The following is a 22,408-nucleotide window of genomic DNA, read 5'->3' on the forward strand; positions in this document are numbered from 1 at the left end:
TAAAGAGTGTAGCACCTTGGAAATGCAGATCCCACATTACCCAAGCATTGATCACAACACCTCTCCCAACACGCATGCAATCCACTTGGTGTTCATGCAAGCATGCAACACTACTAGAAACACACATTAGGAGTAAAATAATAGTTAGCATAAAGAAAACACATAGCTGAAGGGCTGAGGAGTAAGAAAGCTTAACGTAAGCTTTTGAGACCAATATTATTCATGTTTTTTGGGTTAGCAAAAAATCACATATCCTGTGCACCCACATCCAGGCGATAGCCAATTAGTGATGTTTGTCACATGAACAGAACATGCCAATTGTTTTATATTTCAGCAGCATCGGTTGTGTGTTAGAGTAATCCCATAACATGCACAATTAAGTACGACGTTTCACTGGTGATTACAACCAGCATGATCAGGTGATTGCTATAAATGTGAAGCTGCCTTCCTGTTTACAGTCTTTAATAGGGGAAGGTGATGTACTCACTGTGCACCTACAAGTGAGGAGGACCCAGGGGGGTAAAAGTATTCATATCAATTTTAGTAGATTATGTTCTTATGAAATTATACATGTTAGACATGAGATTAGTCACAGTTAACCAAATATACTCAGATTATAGGTTATTCGAGTGGTCGACAGTATTGCATTCATGGTGATTGTCTTAAGTGCAGGGAACGTGGTGTTAGCTAGGTGCAGGGTGCTGTGTGCATGGCAAATGGTATGTCATCTAGAAAACTACTAAATGGTTCGTAATGTTATAATATAGCTGTGTCAATTTAAGTCGGAGTACATTAACGATTGTTGCAATTGTACTTAATTATCCACTTCCAAGCAGCATTCAGTCTCTTTCTATGAAAATTGTTGAAATTCTCTTTATTCCTCTCAATTTAAATTTCTACGTGACTTTACCGAAAGAACCAAGAAGATGAATCCCTGCAGTCACGAAAGCTTTAAATCGAAATAAAATTTCAGTCTTGGCCAATACAATTTAAGCTAGTTTTTCATGAACTATAAATGTTTTCTAAATAAATTGAATGGCTAGGTTGGCAGACATGTGTTCTAGAACTGCTAACAATTGTGTTTGTGAGTATCTTAATGTTTCTTTGGTTTTCTTGTGCCAATCTCTCGTCCTGTCTGACCAACATAGCATTTATCACAGGAGCAAGTAATCTGATAAACACCTCTTATTGATAGCTTCGGCAGTTTATCTTCAGTACCAGATAACGTTTTTGGGATTATTGTGTACTGTGCCAAATCTCACTCGGATTTTTTAGTTTTTCCAAAATTCTATCTAGTTTATCAGTTACTCCCGGAATATATAGTAATTTGTTTTAATAGCACTGTCATAATTTGTACTATTTGATTTGTTTTCGGCACTCTATGCTTTGTTAATTTGTGAGATATTGTAATCATATAATAGTGCTTCTTTGACATGTTTAATCTTCCTCCTCAGACGTTCATATCGAACACTTTTTGCCTGATATATGAAGCATCTTTATGAGAGAATATTTCTGTGTGGAATGGTGTAATTATGCATTCAGCTAGGCATAAGTGTGCATTTTCTATCGATAAAAGCCGTGTTATTTTTTCCATGTGGGCCGTGTCCAAGCAGAATATCGAGGAATAGGAGGAATTGCTACACCTCCACTTCCATGATAAACGGAATGGCTGTGTAAAACACGGGTCATAACGTCTGCGCAATTGTGACGTCATCGCATAGTGATGACGAGGCCAACCAACACTGCTGCGCACCAGTAATCCATGATCTTGAAGAGCTCATGAGTGATCTTTTGTAGAGCCATTTTAATGCTGTGGAACTTCCGGTACGCCAACTTCAACAGATGTAATCTGCCCATCGCAATGACGTGGGGAAGTAACTGCTTCAGACAAAGGTGCTTTATGACCTATGCAATGGTTTGCAGGGTTTGCTATGGCCCAAGCTGCCCTCAGGAGTGGTGTTTTTGCACCATTTTGAATCGGTGACATCTTATTTGGCAGCCGTGCGATGAACATCGGCACATTTGCCAACGACGTTGGTGCCAGGGTCTCGAGTTTTGAATTGGTTCCAGGTTGATCAAACTCAGATAGAAGATCGGGAAAATGCGTTGCCTCCAAGTTAGAAACTGCCATCTTGGTCATCACTATTGTCGAAAGTACTGTGCATAGACCGGGTTGACTAATTGATCGGTGGTTGGAGTACAGCAAACCCTTCACGACGTGCAACAGAGAATGGGCGTCGCAAGCAGATTCATTGACACAGAGCATAGAATGATTTGCGAGACTCAATGAGTCGGTTGGCAGATGTGCAGGCAGTCTCAAAACCGGTCTTCTTCCAAACACGCTCCAGCCTCCTCCGTGTCTGCTTCGCACTTTCAATTGTCAGGAGATTTTTGGTAGTTAGCCGGTGGCCATTTAAGTAAGGATGGATGATATCCAGTTGTGGCCCTTTGGCCCAAGATATATAAGGAAGTTTTGGAGGACTCCATTGACACCTAGAGCTTTGCCTGGCTTTATAATCATTACGATTGATGACATGCGTTAAAAAAAAATACTAAAAACTTTAACTAACCATGAATGATGACAGCATTTTAATCTTCCACAGCAGTATCATTGTGAGCAGAGTGTAGTTGGAGTACCTGTAGAGTAGTTCTTTACGATACGTACTGTATAGGAATCTCGCAGCCAAACCCGCGAGTGGTCGAGCCAGAGGGGCCTGATGAATGAAGTGTACCTCAATAAATATTGTGCAAATAGTCAAATTCGCAATGGAAAAACCACGATGGGCAAGGTTTTGGTGTATTGTATCTATTCAATTGTAGCGGTTGACATGTTTAATCTCACTCCTCAGACTTTCAGTATCTGACAAAAATTGTACCCGATGTATGAGCCTTTTCATGAGAGGATTTTTGTTTTGGGTGATGGTGCGAGTGTGCATTGAGATAAGCATCAGTGTGCACTATCTTTCCTATTTGTTCAAGTGAAAAATTGTATTAACTGGCTTTGTCGGTTGGAGGATGGTTTACAACACACATTTTACTTCCGTGATGTAACCCAAAAATAAATTACGAATCATATTGGTCGTGATAGCCTACATGTTAAATTATTATGGACTTGCTGCAGTCAGTCAAAGTGTATATGTATGCGTATACAAATGTAACACATTTCTTAGCGGTTATGAGCAAGTCTTACCGAAAGGGTAAACGTGCCTCTCCCCGAAGCCTTTACAGTGATATTTCCTCCAGGTGGAATCTGTACACAACGCAAACGGTTCAATTTCTAGGTTATGTAATCATAGTCATCAGCCCCACCTGTGTGTAAAGGGTGCAGGAAGGCTAATTTCTAAATATTGACCAATTTTAATGAATATAATAGATTTAAATTGCAATGCCTTTCATGATAATTTAGTACATTTGTTGTAAGCGTCATTGTTATAGTGCAAGGATATCACATAATGATTCTGTTTGACAGTCTGCAGTAGTTTCACAGTAGAGGTGATGTTGCTGTGTCTAATCCCAGTTGAGTCATTTTCAGGTCATTTCTCAGTATTGGGATGTTTGGCCAATACCTGGAAGATGTTGTGCTTCGTGTTAGCTGTGGGAGGAAATCAGATAATCTGGAAGAACCAATACAGAACAGGGGGAGAACATACAACCTGCACATTCAAGGCACCCAAGTCGGAATATAATCCAGGCACTTCTTGCTGTATGGTACGAGTGATACCACTGCACCATCCTCCTTCCAAATTTTCAATGAAGAAAATTACCTCTTGCACCTACCTTATGAGGTTCTTGCACAAACCGAGTTTCTTCAGTAATTTTCATTTTCTTCTCAAAATTGTTTTTTGGAGATGTTATTTCCAGCTGCACATCAATCAGTTCTTTACTGGAAGAATCCATCTTGTATTGAGCCATTGCTTGCAAGGCCAAAATAGTGTCCTGCATACACAGCACACCACATTACTCAATAATAATCAAGATTGTGCAATAGTTCGAGTTCATTAATAGGTAACGATTATTACAAAAACAATTGTGATAGAGCCCACTCCCTTAAGCCCGGGCATCTCAGAGGACTTGCCACACAATAAGCGACTGTCATCACATCTTATCTCAAAATATTTGATTGGTCACCCCCAGTGGAAGCTGGCCCCTGTTTGGCACAAGGTGACCCAGCATCGAGCATGCAATTGGGCATTAGTCTGCCAGTCGGAAGAAATGTCACTAAGCGTAATCCAATTTGAGTAATTTGCAGGTAATTTTCCCAATTGGACCGTGATAAGAGAATATAATGATCTGGTATTTCAATTAATGTTGGGGGATCTTTAACCTCCACTGTAAAGCAGATGTCATATAGTTATGGTTAATAACCAACGGTGGCTTGCTGGAATTGAACCACAAACCTCTGCTACAAACGGTGAACGCGTTACCACTGGGCTATGTCACCACCCCAATAATGCACATTTCCTGCTGAGGATTTTGGTAATTATATACATTTATGTGTGCACAATGCGTAAAACTATTAGGTATTTGGAGTACATACAAAATGTAGCACTGATAATCATAATCACTGCCTTATAATAAAAACATGGACAATATAACTTAACACGTAGGACTTTTCAGACAATATTATTATTCATACATATATTTTTGGTGAGGCCACAATGATCTGACCAAATCTGTGTCGTTATGATCCTCCACCATCTGATATAGCCAATCAAATAAAACAGTCGGGTGGTGTACAAGCATTGAACGGCCCAACTATTATTGTTTCAGCTCACCGGTAAGGTGAACCATTCTCATATTTTTAAGGCAGGTGGTGGAGGGTTGTAACGACACATATTTGGCCAGATCATTCCGTGGCCTCACCCATAAATCAACTGTGAATCAAAATAGGTAATAAGCCAACACTTCAGACAAGTCTTTTTTGAGAAAACGTAAATTACAAATTCGTCATTTTATTGTGCTTGTGCACCTCTGCTAACGTACTCTTTTAACCATTGTTATATGATTGGCGTTGCATAGAACATAGGTGATGGTGACTACCACCACTATTACTGTATGGGAACACAGTGTAGGTGAATTAGCATCTGTATAAAGAAGTTCCTTGGAGACGTTAATTTTTGTAGAAGTAGAGCTTCATTTATAACTGAACGTATTTACAGTTCCGAGTGTAACAACCACCACACACGTGATTACTACAGCTATCTTCTTGGTTCTTTCGGTAAAGTCACGTAGAAGGGAAGTAATACAATAATAAAAATAAAACATAATAAAATAAAATAATTCTCACGACGTTTCGGCTACAACGCAAGCAGCCGTCTTCAGGTGAATAATGAGACACTGCCAAGCTAAGAGCTTATATATAAGCTGGGTTGGAGGTGGAAGAAGAGCGCCTTAACAAAAAGAATGTGCATCTCAAGAGGAATTTAGCATATTCATGGAAATGCGTAGGAGGTGGGCGGGGGGGGTTTCAAAGTCATATTATGCCCATGCATTATGCAGGATCAGCAGCACCAAATTTAGGGTGCAGGGGGTAGCATTAACAAAGGAAAGGAATGTTAATAGTATGCAGCTGCAGTTACTAAACAACCACGTAGAAAACTAAAGTATAAACTACATAAAAAACTAAAGTATAAACTGCATAGCATCATCAGTATACTTACTATACTCTACAATAAGCTGAGTTACTAACAGCAAGTAATACATTACAGTTCTATGTCGTAAAAATTATATAATATGCTTCCATCTAAACTTTATTCTCTTACATCACACGAGCATACACCGTACTATATACTGCCATAGACAAACCCAACGTTAAATTATATACTGTATTGCTATAAACCACCCTATACCTTATACATTTTAATATAACACTATGTATTATTCTACCCACCCTAATGTGTATCACACTGCTATATGTTTACTATACAATTACGATACTATATATTACTTTGTACATTGTATTAAGCATATAAATGTTATACTATTTGTTATTGTACACTGTACCATTGACCGTCCTGTCAATGGGTGAGTCGTGGAAGGAAAGTTGCAGCGGAGCAAAGAATCCATTCCCCACCTCCAACCCAGCTTATATATAAGCTCCTAGCTTGGCAGTGTCTCATTCTTCACCTGAAGACGGCTGCTTGCGTTGTAGCCGAAACGTCGTGAGAATTATTTTATTTTATTATGTTTTATTTTTATTATTTTATTACTTCCCTTCTACGTGACTTTACCGAAAGAACCAAGAAGATGAATCCCTGCAGTCACGAAAGCTTTAAATCGAAACAGTATATTTGATAGTGGATGTAGGTTAGGCCATGTGATCAGATTTTGGTTTCAAAAGCTTTCACCACCAAACACAGCCAAACAACTGAAGCATTTAATGCACCAATTATCATGTTGTAAACTGTTGAAGAGCAATTTTCTAAATCAAATGTATAAATTGGATATGCGAGGTCAAGGGCAGAATGCAGGATGCTGAATTCTAGCCTGAAGATGCTTGTGAGCTGAAGCCATACTAATTGGCATGTTAAACGCTTGTACGTGCATCAATCCAATGGTTGGCTATGTCAAATGGCGGAGGGTCTTACAACACAAATTTTGCTCGATCATTAGGTTTTCCAACCCATAAAAATTAATTACGAAATTATATTGGTCGGAAAATCTTCCTACTCTCTCTGTGGACCAATACCCAAATGTCAACTGATTACAGGGATAAAAATGTGTGACTTAACGGTTTAGTTCGTAAATCTCGAGTACGTTATGGCAAGGTACACGTTACATTAATTGGGATTGGGTATTAATCATTTGAGTACATTATAGCGAAATTACATAAAGTGGGAGGGCGTAAATCGGGGTATTACTGTATATATGTTAATTGTATAATGCAACGTTCATGACAAATGTGGCGAGTCTTTTAATTGGGTTTATTTGACTGATTAATGCATGTAAGTTTAACTTATTTCGCACCATACATAGCCAACCATGCTAATGGGAGGTGCGGGGGAAGGACAACAACAATCGCTGGAAGTGCCAGTTTATTTATTATGAATTTGTACACACCTGTGTGGATCGGAAGCCGCCCCCGTAGTTTCGCTGCTCGGTAAGCCAGTCAACAATTTCTCGAGCGCTCTCATAGTGCTTCTTGCGCAGATACGTCAGTAGCCCATATGCGGTGGCCTCCACTGAGATTGCAGACATCTTAAGCACATGACTTGTTTCATCCGCCTTCCAATAGCGATGGCCTTAAACATGTGGTACAGATACATCCACAAATTAGTGTCTCTTCACTCTTATGTTGTGTTGCAGAGATAGGTAACTGATTTTTAGAACAGTAACATTGATGTGTAGTGAGCGACTTCTGAGACATAACGTGTAGAGGGATTCTTATTTATTTCTCACACTTCAGGCACAATCACTGGGCGACATATATATACAATAGCGGGAAGTACCCGGCGTTGCCCGGGCGAAAAAGACAGACAACCTTCATTTCAAAGTTAGTGCCAGGTCAGAGCGTTGTTTCAAATCCACCATCATCAGTATTTCTGCAACGATATAGAGGATAGCGATCATGTCCTGCCTGAGTAAATTTTAAGAAGTTTCTGGGATACTTATTGGTACACTTGGTGTCTTGCATGCATGGGGAACTTGGATTGAAATCCCCACATGGGCCATGGACCATTTGCTTGCAGACAACATCAAACAGGGCAGGGTCGTGATTCGGGTTAGGTAGCTCGGTACTAATGAAAGTGTCAATATCACTGCCATTATTTTATCCCGCATCCATAGCAATATGTGAGCATGAGGACGACCACGTTTTTGCCACTCAATGGTGTGCAAGTGACATATTGTCTTCACAAAGACGCCGCCTTCCTTTCTCGTGAAAAGCCTCATGAGTGCATCAACTTTGAGTTTAAACACCCTTGCAATTATGTCATGTCTATCGGTTGGTTTTTGGTTTTGATAAAGCTCAACCTGGATCTCCGTCCATTTAGGATTGCAAATAAAGGTGATAAAGAGATCTGGCCTGCCATATTGCCTGATATAGGTCATGGCATCCTGAGTCCTCTCATGCATGTATCTTGGTCCACCAGTGAATGATGAAGGCAAAATAACAAATTTACCCAAATTCAGAGCATTTGCATATCAGTCAGCATTGATAGCATCCCTGAGATGAACGCACTGTTCTACACGCAGGCGTTTTTGATTGAGTTGAATGTCGAGAAGGCGTTCACTCTCAATTTGGCATACTCATCGACTGGTAAAAGAGGTTGGCGCACCTCACTATGTGGTTTCCTCCTTCTCTGTGCATGATCATAAAGGAATATAAGTCCTTAGAGAAGACAGTTTTGTGAGGATGCCTTTGTCCTGTTGCTTTGATAATTTGTGGAATCTGGACGTGGTACCCATCTTGCCCATTCCACAAAATACGAGATATTGTAGGGCATCATATGCTCTCTTTGTCTCAGGAATGCGTTTGATGGTGTTGTCTTGGTATTGAAGCACAATGTCTCTCCTACCATGTTCCTCACCCACCATAAGAACAGCAACCTCACCACAAGTAGGGGCATGGTACCTCCGCGCATGCTTCCGCTTGGGACTTTGGATGCACTGATGACAACCTGATATTCATTGGAGGTGACTTGTTGTGCTGCATGATTGAAACTTGAAATCAATAAATTGTGTTGGTTGAGCATCCCTTCGAGAGAGAGGACAATTTGTAGTCGGGCACCAGGAACATTGTTGCATCGCAGGTTGCCTTGCTGACCCTCATCTCCCATGAAGAATAACTGAATGAACTTGGGCTCTTCACCGGTCAGTGATTGCATGTGTAATAAAGGACTCGTTCACTGGGTCTGTCTCCGTTGTCCTTTATTTGGGGTCTTTACACTTGTCCCACACGGCCCTCGCTCAGAGCATCCCCGCTTGGCAGCTCCACAGCTGCCTTCGCTCCCGTAGCCTTTCGCGCTCCTGCAGCTCCGCTGCAGGTCCCCTGTGCAGTCCTCCGGCTGCTCTCACTGCAGCGCCACCGCTGCTCCCCGTTCCTCCGTGCTCGGTCACCGCTGGCCGACGGTGCCGAGTCTTACTGTGTGTGGCGATCTCGCCACTCTCCAACCTCCGCCCTGCGTGGCCTCACTCTGTCTCTATTCCCAACACTCCCCCGTCTCTTCCGGTATCTCTCCCTTAAGACCTCACCCCTCTCTCTCACGTGACCTAACTCCTCCCCCCGTCACGTCATATCCGCGAGGCCGTTTACGCCCGCATTACACCACCCTCCCCCGTAGAGAAAATCCAGCCGACCTCGGCTGAACAATAACGACAACAAGTAATGCGAGCGAACACAACCATCACACATGCAATGACAACGAAGCATACAATAAATATAACAATAACAACAAGAACACAACAGTAAAATTCAACGAAATGTAAGGGACTTCGACTGCGTGCAGGTCGCCGGTCCGTCCCGGACGGGCGGCGGCCCTCCTGCAGACCGGGAACGTGACGGGGTTTTAGGAGCGACAGGATGAAGTCCTCCTGTTGCTATTGGAGGCCCGTCAACGTCCCGGTCCCGTGTCCCTGAAGGCCCAGCATCGGAGGTGTCCCGCAATCGTGTCTGCGGCGGGGTCGGAAGGGCGGCGGGGCTCGGAGTCCCCGCAGCCGTGGTAGGCTGACCCCGAGCAGAGTCCCCTGTCTCCTGTAGTGTCACGGCCGGCTTGTCTGTAAAAGGCACGACAGGCGCTCTTGCAAGGTCAACAGGCACAGGCAAGGGTGAGTCGGCAGCAACAGACCCCGGCAAGGCAACATCAGGAGATGACGCATCAGTTCGAGGGGCCACATATGGTTTCAAGCGAGACGTGTGAACGAACCAACGCCGAGATCCAAACCGAACACGCGCAGACTGTGGGTTGGGAACCTCGATGAGGCGAACCGGCCCTTGCCATGGTTTATGTAATTTAGGAGAGGTACCTGGCCGCACCTGCGGGCAATGGAGCCAGGCCATGTCCCCCACCTTCCATGGGCACTCCCCCTTAGAGCGTCGAGCACACCGCTCGTTCCGGGCCTGGGCTTTGGCCGTAGCCATGCGGGCCCCTTCCCGCGCCTCAGTAACATGGCGAACGGTGTCCTGAATGTAATCAGGAAGAGGCTTAGCAGGTCCCCTCACTCCAGTTCCCAACTGCACATCCATCGGCGGCACGTTTTCGCGACCGTACATAAGGAAAAACGGCGAATATCCTGTAGCCGCATCCGGTATGCCGAAAGTACCCCAGGGATATGCAAATCCCAATCTGATTGTTTTTCACTCACCGTGTGACACAACATGGCGGACAAAGTCCGATTTAGCCGTTTGACCATACCATCCGTTTGTGGGTGGTAGGGAGATGTCCGTATCTTTTTAGTTCCAAGAGCCGCACACACTTCCCCCAACAATTTAGAAGAAAAATTCCGGCCTTGGTCTGTGAGGAGCCTCTCCGGCGCCCCCTTGTCCATAACGTACCCAAATAGAAAGGCGTCTGTGATAGACGCCGCCGACTGGTCAGGCAACGGCCAGGCCATCGGCCAGCGGGAGAGGTACTCCACCCCAACCAGCAAGTATTTATTACCTTTAGCGGATGGCGGGAAGGGTCCCAAAATATCCAACGCCACCAATTCATTAACTCGAGACACCTGAATAGACTGTATTGGCGGCACATATGGTTGTTTAGGTGGCTTTTCGCCGGGCACAATCGGGACACGCGCGAACGTGACCGACGACATCTGTTGTCATGCCGTGCCAAAAGTAATCTCGCTGCAACGTCAATAGGGTCTTCTGCACCCCCAGATGTAAGAGCGTGTCGCAATGCAGAGTCCTAATCAATTCGTACCGCAAGGATGCCGGTACAACCAGACGCCAGCGTTCCTGTAACCCTTCCCTCCACATCAGCAGACCATCGCGGAGAGCAGTTTCCGGCATACCCCCCGTATCCGGTCCCCCACTCTTCTTCGCAGGCCGATTCCGTAAAGTCACCAATGAATCGTCCAACATTTGTTCCCGAATCCACACAGCCCTTGGAAGATTCAAAATCCCATCAGCCGGTCCCGGCTCCCTTGGAGCTTCAGGCACCTCGACCGCCAACGCAACAGGCTGAGGGGGATGCTGAATCGGCGCACATCTATGCGTCCCAGACGTGCACGCGCAAGGGGATCGCTGCAGCAACCTAGAAAGCGCGTCCGCATTCGCGTGACGCACCCCCTTCCGATGGTGAATTTGGAAGGAAAATTCTTGCAGCGTGTCCAACCACCGCGCCAACTGGCCGGATGGTTGGTCCATCTTGAGAGCATACTGCAAGGCCGCATGATCCGTGCGTACAATAAATGAACGACCGGAGAGATACGGTCGAAATTGGCGGAGAAAGAAAACAATAGCCAAAAGTTCCCTGCGAGTGACGCAGTAGCGGGTTTCTGCGGGAGACAAAACCCGGCTACCGTACGCCACCACGCGCTCCACACCACCTTTGGACTGAGACAACACGGCCCCAATGCCCGTGACACTCGCGTCCGTATCCAGAATGAAGGGGTGATCGAAATCAGGATAATCCAACGTCGGCGTCATAGCCAATCGATCGCGCAGGCCCTGAAATGCCGCCTCTTCTGGCGGTCCCCAAGCCAATTTCCATCCTTTACCCGTAAGGAGGTGCAAGGGCCTCGCGATCGTCACAAAATTCGGAACAAACCTCCGATAATATGAGGCAAACCCCAAAAACTGACGTACATCCCCCACCGTGGCCGGGGTTGGCCAGTTACGGATGCACGCTGTCTTGTCCGGATCCGTGGCCACCCCGTCCGCACTAACGATATGCCCCAAATAGCGCACGGACCGTTGCAGTAGGTGACATTTCTTAGGCTTAAATTTCAAATTAGCGGAACGCATCCTGGCGAACACAGCCTCCAACCGCAGTAAATGCTCGTCAAATGTGCGGCTGAAGACGATACTATCGTCTAAATATATCAGACATGTCTCCCACTGCAACCCCGTTAACACCAGCTCCATCAACCTTTGAAATGTGGCAGGGGCAGCATTCAACCCCATCGGAAGACAATTAAATTGGAATAACCCCTGCAGCGTACGGAAAGCATTCTTCTCCCGCGAGGGCTCGTCAAGGGGAAGCTGCCAGAATCCCGAAGAGAGATCTAGCGTTGAAAAGAACTTCGCCCCCAACAAGGCATCGAGGGAGTCGTCCATACGCGGCAGGGGGTACGCATCTGCCACAGACACTTTATTTAATTTCCGAAAATCCACACAAAATCGCAATTTGCCGTCTTTCTTTTTAACCAAAACAACAGGCGCGCCCCATGGGCTGTTAGATGGAGATATTATGTCCGCAGCCAGCATGTCATCCACTGCCCCTCGAACCTGATCTCGCTCCGCTGGACTCATCGATGCGAGTTTAACCGAATAGGGGCAGCGTCCCCTGTGTCAATATGATGGTAAAGCAAGGAGGTGCGTCCCAAGTCCAAATCGTTGGAGCTAAACACATCAGAATAACTCAATAATAATTTACGAAGCGCGCAACGTTGTTCCCCGGAAAGGGAAGGATTTCCCCCACACAATTCGGCGATCCAGCGATTATCTGCGGCCCCAGGGCCTGAAACACCACCAACCATGACCTGGCTGCCCAGATAATCTTGTGCCGTAAACGCCGTAGTGGCATGTGCCACAACCGTACCAGCCGGCACACACACATTTTCGGTACTTGCATTAAGCACCTGCAGAAACGGCTGCTGGTCCGGCCGGACCATAGTTTGCGCCCCGACGAGCGCCGATCCGCCCGTTATGGTGGCGGACGGCGACAACAAAACCCCAATTGCACCTTGACGACCAGGCACAGGCTTCCGATATCGCAAAGGGATAAGCATCTGTGAGCCAGGTGGAATATCAACAGATACCTCAGACAGCGCCTGCACCTGGGCGACCGGAGCAGGTCGCCCCCAGGGCGACGGTAGAAATGTAATTTTTCGCCCACCCGGTAATTCAATGCAGTTTTCATTCATTCTGATTAGAATGGGCATCTTGGCCAGAAAATCAGTTCCCAACAAACAAGGAACTGCAAGGGACCTCGAAATTAACACAATTCCCGAGGCCGACACTCCCCCGATAGATATTTTAGCGTCCACCTGGCCCACAATACCCCCGTTCGCAGCGACGCAGGAATCGTAAACCGGACGCACGGCCTCTGGTGGGATGCCCAACAGATGGAAAATTACATCGGATATAATGGTCGCGGACGCTCTGGAATCCACTAAAACACGCACGTCGACCCCTTGTATAGAACCAGGTACAGTGGACGAACCAGTAGCGGCCGCGACGACCCGCCGTGCCAATTTACGCCACTGCGTTACCGAGCGACATGGCACGACAACGGTGATGAGTGAGGTGTCAAGCCTTGCCGGGTGTCTGGTGCGCACCGACTTGCCTGTCCTGGAGGATCCTTCCGCGGCACGTCCGCTGTTGAGGCCTCCTGCTGGGGCGGACCTGGGACACGGGCCCAGCAGTCCCTGGCGTAATGGCACTTACGACCGCAGCGGAAGCAGTCGATGTCGTTGCGCCGCGCCGCAGGCCCCCCGTCCCGACGCTCCCGTGTCGGCGGCGCAAATCGCGGCCCCGGCCTACTGCGGGCCGACCACTGAGCAGAGGCAGCTGTCAGCTCCTGAGGGCCCCCCCCGTCAGGAACGTACACCGCCTTCCTTCGACGATGGGCCCCCCCGTCCACGCCGTGACTTGTTTCCAACGGCGCAGGTTGAACTGGGCATCCAGACATTTAGCGGCCGCCCGGGATGTCAGCTTTTCATGGCCACACACCGGCATAGGGATCCCCAAATCCCGGGACAGCTCGAGTATCTTTCCCAAAATGAGAGGTTCAAGCAGGTCAGGCTCCGTCTCCGGGTATGCGGCCATGGCCAACTCCAATACAGCACCCCTGTATGCCACCGGCGACTCCTCGGGTGCTCGCTGGCGTTGAACAAACCGGCGATGAGCATCATCCGGTGGCTCGTATGCATCTGCCATCTCGTCGAAAACTCCTCTCAATGTTTTCTTCTTCTTGGCCTTTATAGAATGGAAGAATCTCACCGACTCGTCGTCGAGAAGAGTCGGCAGAACCTCCAATGCCTCAGCGTCAGTCCACCTTGCAGAGTGTACTGCCGCCAAAAATCTGCAGGCGAAAGCACTCCAATCGCCACCGATGGAGAATTCCTTAACAGTTGTGAGATGACGACTGCGACTCCTTGTTCCGCCGTCCTCAGCCGATGACTCATCACGTGGCATATTCAAATGGCGTCGCATCGCAACGTGTTGAAGATGGCGGCCTCCCGCCGCGGAGAGCGCAAGATGGCGGCTTCCCGCCGTTCTTCTCCTGCCACGCCCAAGATGGCGTCTTCGTGCCGCGTGGCAGATGGCGCCGACAGCGCAGGCAAGGCGGCGGCCTGCAGACCACCATCGGCTCTCCCCAACGCCGTCCTCGGCGTGACGAGCTCGCACAATTGCGCCAGCACGGTTTTCAGTGTCTCCAGCTGCGCAGCCATCTGTCTCCATCTCAAGTCCGCGTTCTCCGGCGCCGACGGGTCCACCAACGTGGCGACGTCGTGGACTCCCGGACCCATACTCGTTCCCGGACGGATCTCCTCCTCCATCGCAGGCAGGTCCACCGCCTGATGAAGGTCGTCGTCGTCGGATGATGTAGCAGATCATGGCGCAGGAATATTCTTTCTTCTCAGCTGTTTTGACATGCCGTTTCACTTCTGACACCAGTGTAATAAAGGACACGTTCACTGGGTCTGTCTCCGTTGTCCTTTATTTGGGGTCTTTACACTTGTCCCACACGGCCCTCGCTCAGAGCCTCCCCGCTTGGCAGCTCCACAGCTGCCTTCGCTCCCGTAGCCTTTCGCGCTCCTGCAGCTCCGCTGCAGGTCCCCTGTGCAGTCCTCCGGCTGCTCTCACTGCAGCTCCACCGCTGCTCACCGTTCCTCCGTGCTCGGTCACCGCTGACCGACGGTGCCGAGTCTTACTGTGTGTGGCGATCTCGCCACTCTCCAACCTCCGCCCTGCGTGGCCTCACTCTGTCTCTATTCCCAACACTCCCCCGTCTCTTCCGGTATCTCTCCCTTAAGACCTCACCCCTCTCTCTCACGTGACCTAACTCCTCCCCCCGTGCCGTCATATCCGCGAGGCCATTTACGCCCGCATTACACATGGATCCGATTTGATGATAAACTTGGCGCTGAACCTTAAATGTGGGCATAAAGTCTGGCTACACTATCTCCTTTGTCGCACCAAAATAAGTCATTTGAAAGCAGGAATTGTACTTTCTGATGTTGGCCAGAAAGTGTTTAGACTCAGGAGTATGGACAGATAGCAAGGATCTAAGTGGCTCAGGGGGCATCTGCACAAGAGGAAGTTTTACTTTTCCATGACTGCAGCACATTCCCTTGCATTTGCCTTTCCACTTTTTAGCGCCGCAATCTGTGCAAGTAATAGACATGCAGCCTATTATGACCATAGATTGATAATCGATATCTGGTTGGTAAATAAAAGCAGCTATGTTCCAGTCGGGGTTATTTGCTCTTGTTCTAGATGCAGCAGCATGACGGACTTGTCTTTGGCGTGCCATTTGATGATGTTGTAGTTCCTCTGCCCATGCTGTTGCAGTGACTGTGCGGTCCCTTGCCTGTCGAGATGCATGATGTTCAGGGTTTTCTACAACCCGTGCTGCTGCAGTGGCTCTGCGGTCCCTGGCTTGTCGAGATGCACGATGGTCAGGCGTTTCTTAAAGGCATGCTGCTGCAGTGACTGTGCGGTCCCTGGCATGTCGAGATGCACGCACTGTTTAGGAATTTCCTCAGCCCGTGCTGCTGCAGTGCGTGTGCGGTTGTGGCTTGTCGAGATGCACGTTGTTGAGAGTTGAACTCTTCTTGGGCATCAGCAGTGGTTGTGCAGTCAGTAGCTTGTTGGAGTGCACGCTGCTCCTCATTTTCCAGAGCGTGTGCTGCTGAGGTGGCTTCTTTGTTTTTTTAGAAAGGTGCTGCTCCTGCAGTGTTTGTTGGGCGTGGCGCAGCGCCACTCGCTTTGTGTTTTTTTTTATTAGAGAGCATTGTTTTATTTCTTTTAGGCATTTGTGCGGCACATGAAAATTTGACCACAGTGAGTACGCGGATAGATCGTTAGTGTAACAGGCATGGCCTATCTGTCTCCTCCGGTGGTCTTTATTTAGAAGTGTAGTTAGGAGGAGCATGCATGCATCTGTGAAAATGAGCCAATGCACACGAATGTAACATAACAGCACTGCTCAAGCATCGTACTGAGGGATGAAGTGTTGACAAAGGTATAGGGAATGCAAAAAAGGAAAAATGTAGTAGCGCGGCGTTGCTCACACTTGCTTGTACGATTTTGACCCGGCTCGCAGTTTCTGTCCGGCTCCTCTGCTGCTGTGCAAGATTGGCGGCACACAGAGAACACAGCCGTCACGTTGGGACATCATAATAACGCACGCACACGGCACTGCGTACGTGTGTGTGTGTTGTGTGTATAGAGCAGGTAGCGTAGGTGTTAGTGCGGCGTGCCACGACCTCGGCAACCTGAGTTATATAACTGACAAGGGCCGACAGCGGTAACGATAATGTCAATCGGTTGTGGGCCTCACCTAGGTCTCTGCAGCATGGAATCTGTAGCTGGTGCGGTGTGTAAACATCGGCAATGGGGAGACAACGGCGGGCGGGCTTGGTGTTGGGAATGCACTCCCTTGTGTGCCATTTCTGTCTTTATAAGTGCTTGCAGCTTGCCCGGTCGCCTTTGTGTCCCGAGCGGCGATGTTTACACAACGCATAAGGCAGTCATTATAGTCGGAGTGGACATAGTGGAGGCTCGGCACAGTTCAAGAGAATGTGAAAAGTTGTAGGCAATGAGATGAATGCAAGTGGAGTTGCTGGGTTCGTGCTGCAGCACGCTGAGCGTTACGCTACCGACACACACACAGTGAACGACGGAGACATACATGGACTCACACATAAATGGTCTGACACACAAACACATGGAGGAATAAACACAAAAGAAAAGTGAAAGATATGTCGTTTGTGGGTGGCAAGTGTTATTTTGTAAATGCTATTGCCTTACAAGAAGCAAAAAGGCAAGATTTCTCCCCAAACGTATAGTTAGTGTGCGGAACAGTGGTAGATACGAGAGGGTAGGTCTTGGCACTGTTAGAAGGTGTATCTTCTTCTTCTTATGTTACGCTGTGTGGAAGCTACCTGGTCTCTCGCTTCGCATGAAGCTCCAGGTCTTCTCGGCCACAGTCAAAAGGCTGGAATGGGCTACAAGACCATCACCAAGCAGCTTGGTGAGAAGGTGACAACAGTTGGTGCGATTATTCGCAAATGGAAGAAACACAAAAGAACTGTCAATCTCCCTCGGCCTGGGGCTCCATGCAAGATCTCACCTCGTGGAGTTGCAATGATCATGAGAACGGTGAGGAATCAGCCCAAAACTACACGGGAGGATCTTGTCAATTATCTCAAGGCAGTTGGGACCATAGTCACCAAGAAAACAGTTGATAACACACTACGCCGTGAAGGACTGAAATCCTGCAGCGCCCGCAAGGTCCCCCTGCTCAAGAAAGCACATCTACATGCCCGTCTGAAGTTTGCCAATGAACATCTGAATGATTCAGAGGACAACTGGGTGAAAGTGTTGTGGTCAGATGAGACCAAAATGGAGCTCTTTGGCATCAACTCAACTCGCCGTGTTTGGAGGAGGAGGAATGCTGCCTATGACCCTAAGAACACCATCCCCACCGTCAAACATGGAGGTGAAAACATTATGCTTTGGGGGTGTTTTTCTGCTAAGGGGACAGGACAACTTCACCGCATCAAAGGGACGATGGACGGGGCCATGTACCGTCAAATCTTGGGTGAGAACCTCCTTCCTTCAGCCAGGGCATTGAAAATGGGTCATGGATGGGTATTCCACCATAACAATGACCCAAAACACACGGCCAAGGCAACAAAAGAGTGGCTCAAGAAGAAGCACATTAAGGTCCTGGAGTGGCCTAGCCAGTCTCCAGACCTTAATCCCATAGAACATCTGTGGAGGGAGCTGAAGGTTCGAGTTGACAAACATCAGCCTCGAAACCTTAATGACTTGGAGAAGATCTGCAAAGAGGAGTGGGACAAAATCCCTCCTGAGATGTGTGCAAACCTGGTGGCCAACTACAAGAAACGTCTGACCTCTGTTATTGCCAACAAGGGTTTTGCCACAAAGTACTAAGTCATGTTTTGCAGAGGGGTCAAATACTTATTTCCCTCATTAAAATGCAAATCAATTTATAACATTTTTGAAATGCGTTTTTCTGGATTTTGTTGTTGTTATTCTGTCTCTCACTGTTCAAATAAACCTATCATTAAAATTATAGACTGATCATTTCTTTGTCAGTGGGCAAACGTACAAAATCAGCAGGGGATCAAATACTTTTTTCCCTCACTGTACACACATAGAAACACATGGACTTACACGCACACACACACACATGGACCCACACACACATACATCGACTTTAGACACATGTAGTTACACAAATCTACTCAAACACACAGAGTTGCAAAGACAGAGTTACACACACATATCGACTCACACATACATACATAGACTGATGAACAATAACAACCGCCATTCGCCACTAAGTGGCGGTGACATCACAACTCTTGTACAGGCTATGTGCACCTTGAGGTCACATAAAGTGTCGAACGTCTGCTGGCAGGAGGTCACGGGGCAGACCCAAATGGCACAGGTCGACTGACTGAGACGACTGGCTGATGCACCACCTGTGCCCTCTACTGTGCCAACTTGCTGTGCTTTAGCCACCCGGTGCTCTGCTCGTTGTTGTGAGCGTGGCTCCTCCGCCCTCCATTATTATTGGAGGGCAACTGCCTCCAACTGCCCAGTAGCGTCCTTCACGAGCCTCCTCCACAGAGGCCGATCTTGACACCGCTGGTACCAGTTATCGGCAAGTCCACTCAGCTCCACGTCCTCCTGTACCACATCACTCCATCTCTTCTATAGACCGTGCCGCGCCCGTTTAGCCCCCTCAATCCGGCCGAACAAAAACTGTTTAGGCATGCGGTGGCTGGGCATGCGGGCTACATGACCCAGCCAACGCAGCCTTGCCTGCCGTAGGAGCTCACCGATGGGACTTTGCCCAGATCTTTCAAGGATTTGTGAGCTCCTCACACAATCCAGCCTGGTTAAACCCAGGATGGGCCAGCCTAAATGTTTCCAACCGGTGAAGATGCTCCAGAGGGGTCCACGTTTCGAAAGCGTAGAGAAGGGAGGGAATGACTGTGGCCGAGAAGACCTGAAGCTTCGTGCGGAGCGACAGACCAGGTAGCTTCCACACAGCGTTACGCAACGAATGAAAATATATTGCTGCTCGACTGATTCGGAGTGAGACCTGAGCTATTAAACTGGAGACGGTCATGAGCACACTGCCCAGGTATGGGAAACTCTCCACTCTCTCCACTACTGCCACATCACCGATTGGGAGTTGTGGGGGTGGAATGTCCGATGGTACAAAATACCCAGGCAAGTGCTTAGTTTTGGTGGGGCTGATGGTAAGGCCCCACCTCTTAGTGGCACGCTCAAGTCTCAACAGCAGCGTCTCCAACTCCTCCTCTGAATGAGCAGCTATTACCAAATCATCAGCATACATAACGTGGTTGACCAATAGGGAGCCATCCCTTGATCGCACCCGGGCATCGATCAGCCTCCCATTATATCTGTAGCAAATGGAAATTCCCCCGGTACAGCTATTGAACGCTTCACGAATTACGTGGTCAAAATAGATGTTAAATAATGTGGGAGCCATAGTACATCCCTGTCGCACCCCAAGGTGTACAGGGAAAGGCTCTGACTCCCAGCCACGTAGTTTTACCCGGGCCCGTTCACCATCATGAAGGTCCTTAATGATCGTGAACAGAGGGTCAGGGACTCCGAAAGCACGAAGAACAACCCAGAGCCCAGGCCTACTGATGGTAGCATAGGCCTTGACCAGGTCAATAAAGCAGAGATGTAGGTCTTGTTGGAATTCCCTACATCTCTGCTGTAGCAGACGGACAGAAAATATGGCCTCCATGCAGGAACGCCCTTTCCTGAAACTGCATTGGGGCTCCACAAGCCTCTCCTCAGCGTGCCTAGCAAGGCAATGTTGAATAATCCTTTCCAGGACCTTTCCCGGCCCACTGAGGGGTGAGATGCCCCTGTAGTTGTTAAAGTCTGTGCTGTCCCCCTTCTTAAAGCGGGGGACCACCAGGGCATCCTTCCAATCCTGCGGAACCCGTCCAGTGGTCCAGACCGTTGTTAGGATGTCATATAGGGCAGTCTGTGCACAAACGCCACTCTCCCTCAGCATTTCGCTTGGGAGATCATCTCTGCCCGGTGCCTTTCCTGGTCTCAGACTCCGGATTGCCTTCAGTACTTCCTCAAGAGATGGCACCTCAGCCAGCTACTCACAGGGGGTGACTTCTTCCAATATTTGAGGCACCGCAGCCTCAGCAGGGTTATCCCCACTTTGTGCCATGATGTTTTCCTGGCTGAGGGATTTCCCCTCCCCCAGGACGTCACAAAAATGCTCAGCAAATCTGCAAACCTGTTCCTGGGGGTCGGAGATTGGATCACTGTTTTTCCCCTAATGATTGTAATAGCTGTGGCACTGCAGGTTACTTTTGTGAAGGAGTTAAATAGTGATTTGTGATCGCGGGCCACTGAGGCAGACTCCATCTCCTCAGCAACCCATGACCACCACCCATCCTTACAGCGTCTTACGGCTCTCCGAACCTCCGAGCGAAGGCTGCGATCAGCCTCCTCATTCTTTGACGTGGGATGCTGTAGCCGATGAGAGTGGGCCTGTCGCTTTTCTCAACTATCCTGAACACCTCTTCTGTCAGCCAGGGTTTCTGGGGAGGTCTGGACCACGTACCCAAAGCAGCCATTGCAGCTGCATGAGTCACAGTCCTAAACCTCGCCCATTTACCCTCGACATCAGGAGGATTGGGGGACGATGCCAACCCCAGCTGCAAGCGATGATGAAATTCTCGCTTGCAACTTTCATCAGCTAACTGAGACCAGGGTGTACACCCACCACCGGAGTGGAAGAATGGCAGGCACATCTTACAGATGACTAGTCGATGGTCAGAGGGCAGATTAGCTCCATGGTAGGTCCTGGTGTCAAGGACATGGGCTCGCATCCGCTGGTCCGTCACTATGTAGTCCAGCAGATGTTCTTGCTTGGACCGGCATGCATCCATGATGTTGTGTGGATGCGCCGATGCCGGAAGAGCGTGTTGGTAATTACAAGCCCATGGGCTGCACAAAAATCTAGCAGCCTCCTACCATTGTCCCGAGTGGCCAGTTTAGCCAGCACCTGTGACAGGAGGTCATATAAAGCATCTGACTCATCGGCTTTTCCTGCACCCTCCACGGATGTTCGTCTTCGGTGGGGGCATAAGTAACCACGACCACCACTCCTCGCCTCCGGTTGATGGGAAGGCGAGCCCAAAGTATCCTGGGGCTTACAGCTTCCCACACCTCACCGCCACGCTCCCACGCCCCCTTCATTATTTTGTTCAGAAGAAGAGCCACACCTTGTTGTTTGGCAGTCTCCTGCCCCGAGTAGAGAACTGTCCACCCCTCATGGTGGCAGGAGCCAGAACCGGTCCACCAGACCTCCTGAATTCCACAGAGATCCAGGCGGTACCGGTCCAGCTCCTGACAAAGGAGTGGCAGCATCTCCTCCGCAGTGAGCGTTCGAACATTCCACGTGGCCATCCATAGTGACTTTTTGTTGTTTCTGGAGGAGCCCCGAGGGTGAAGATTAAATCTCCTGGCTCTGCCAGGAGACGTCATAGACGCCTGTACCCCCGGGGCCTCCGGCACAAGCTTATTAGTTACATGTTCATGTTTAAGTTGTGGTTTCGTGGTAATGAATTGAAAGTGGAGGGGTTACCAGCCCCTCGCACCCGTCCAGAGCCCCCGTTTAGCCATTGTGGTGGTCACAGACGCCATGAGGGGAGAGGCCAATGGGCATTGGCCCTCCCCCCACAGCACTGTCCATGACAGAGTTGCCCATCCGGCACCGCGAGGAGGTAGGGGGTTGTTTTGCCGGCCTGAAACACACACATCGACTCACACACACACACAGATTGACGTGCACAGCAATCCCCGATGATGGCACAGCTATCAGCATCGCAGTACTACGTATCAGTACATTGCGGGACGTGAGCAATCGAAACAATATAAATGCATAGAAGAAAAAAATCTGAAATAAGTGTACATGAAATAGCAGCAGTACGCACAGGTAAGTTGGGAAGCAGGCTACAGTCTAGATTATAGACT

General features: G+C 48.4%; 1 protein-coding gene across 1 annotated transcript in view; it reads right to left on the reverse strand.

Annotated features, from left to right (window-relative positions):
* Positions 1-22,408, reverse strand: part of LOC144934673 (complement C3) — a 238,628-nt gene that overhangs the window by 35,331 nt on the left and 180,889 nt on the right. The window contains exons 30-32 of the mRNA XM_078860724.1: positions 7,060-7,241; positions 3,778-3,936; positions 3,191-3,250 (exon numbers count right to left, since the gene is read on the reverse strand). Of these exons, the coding sequence (XP_078716850.1) occupies positions 3,191-3,250; positions 3,778-3,936; positions 7,060-7,241 (401 nt within the window). The remainder of the gene's footprint in view (positions 1-3,190; positions 3,251-3,777; positions 3,937-7,059; positions 7,242-22,408) is intronic.

The sequence above is a fragment of the Lampetra fluviatilis genome, chromosome 11, assembly GCF_964198595.1.
Source record: "Lampetra fluviatilis chromosome 11, kcLamFluv1.1, whole genome shotgun sequence".
NCBI classification, from domain to species: domain Eukaryota; kingdom Metazoa; phylum Chordata; class Hyperoartia; order Petromyzontiformes; family Petromyzontidae; genus Lampetra; species Lampetra fluviatilis.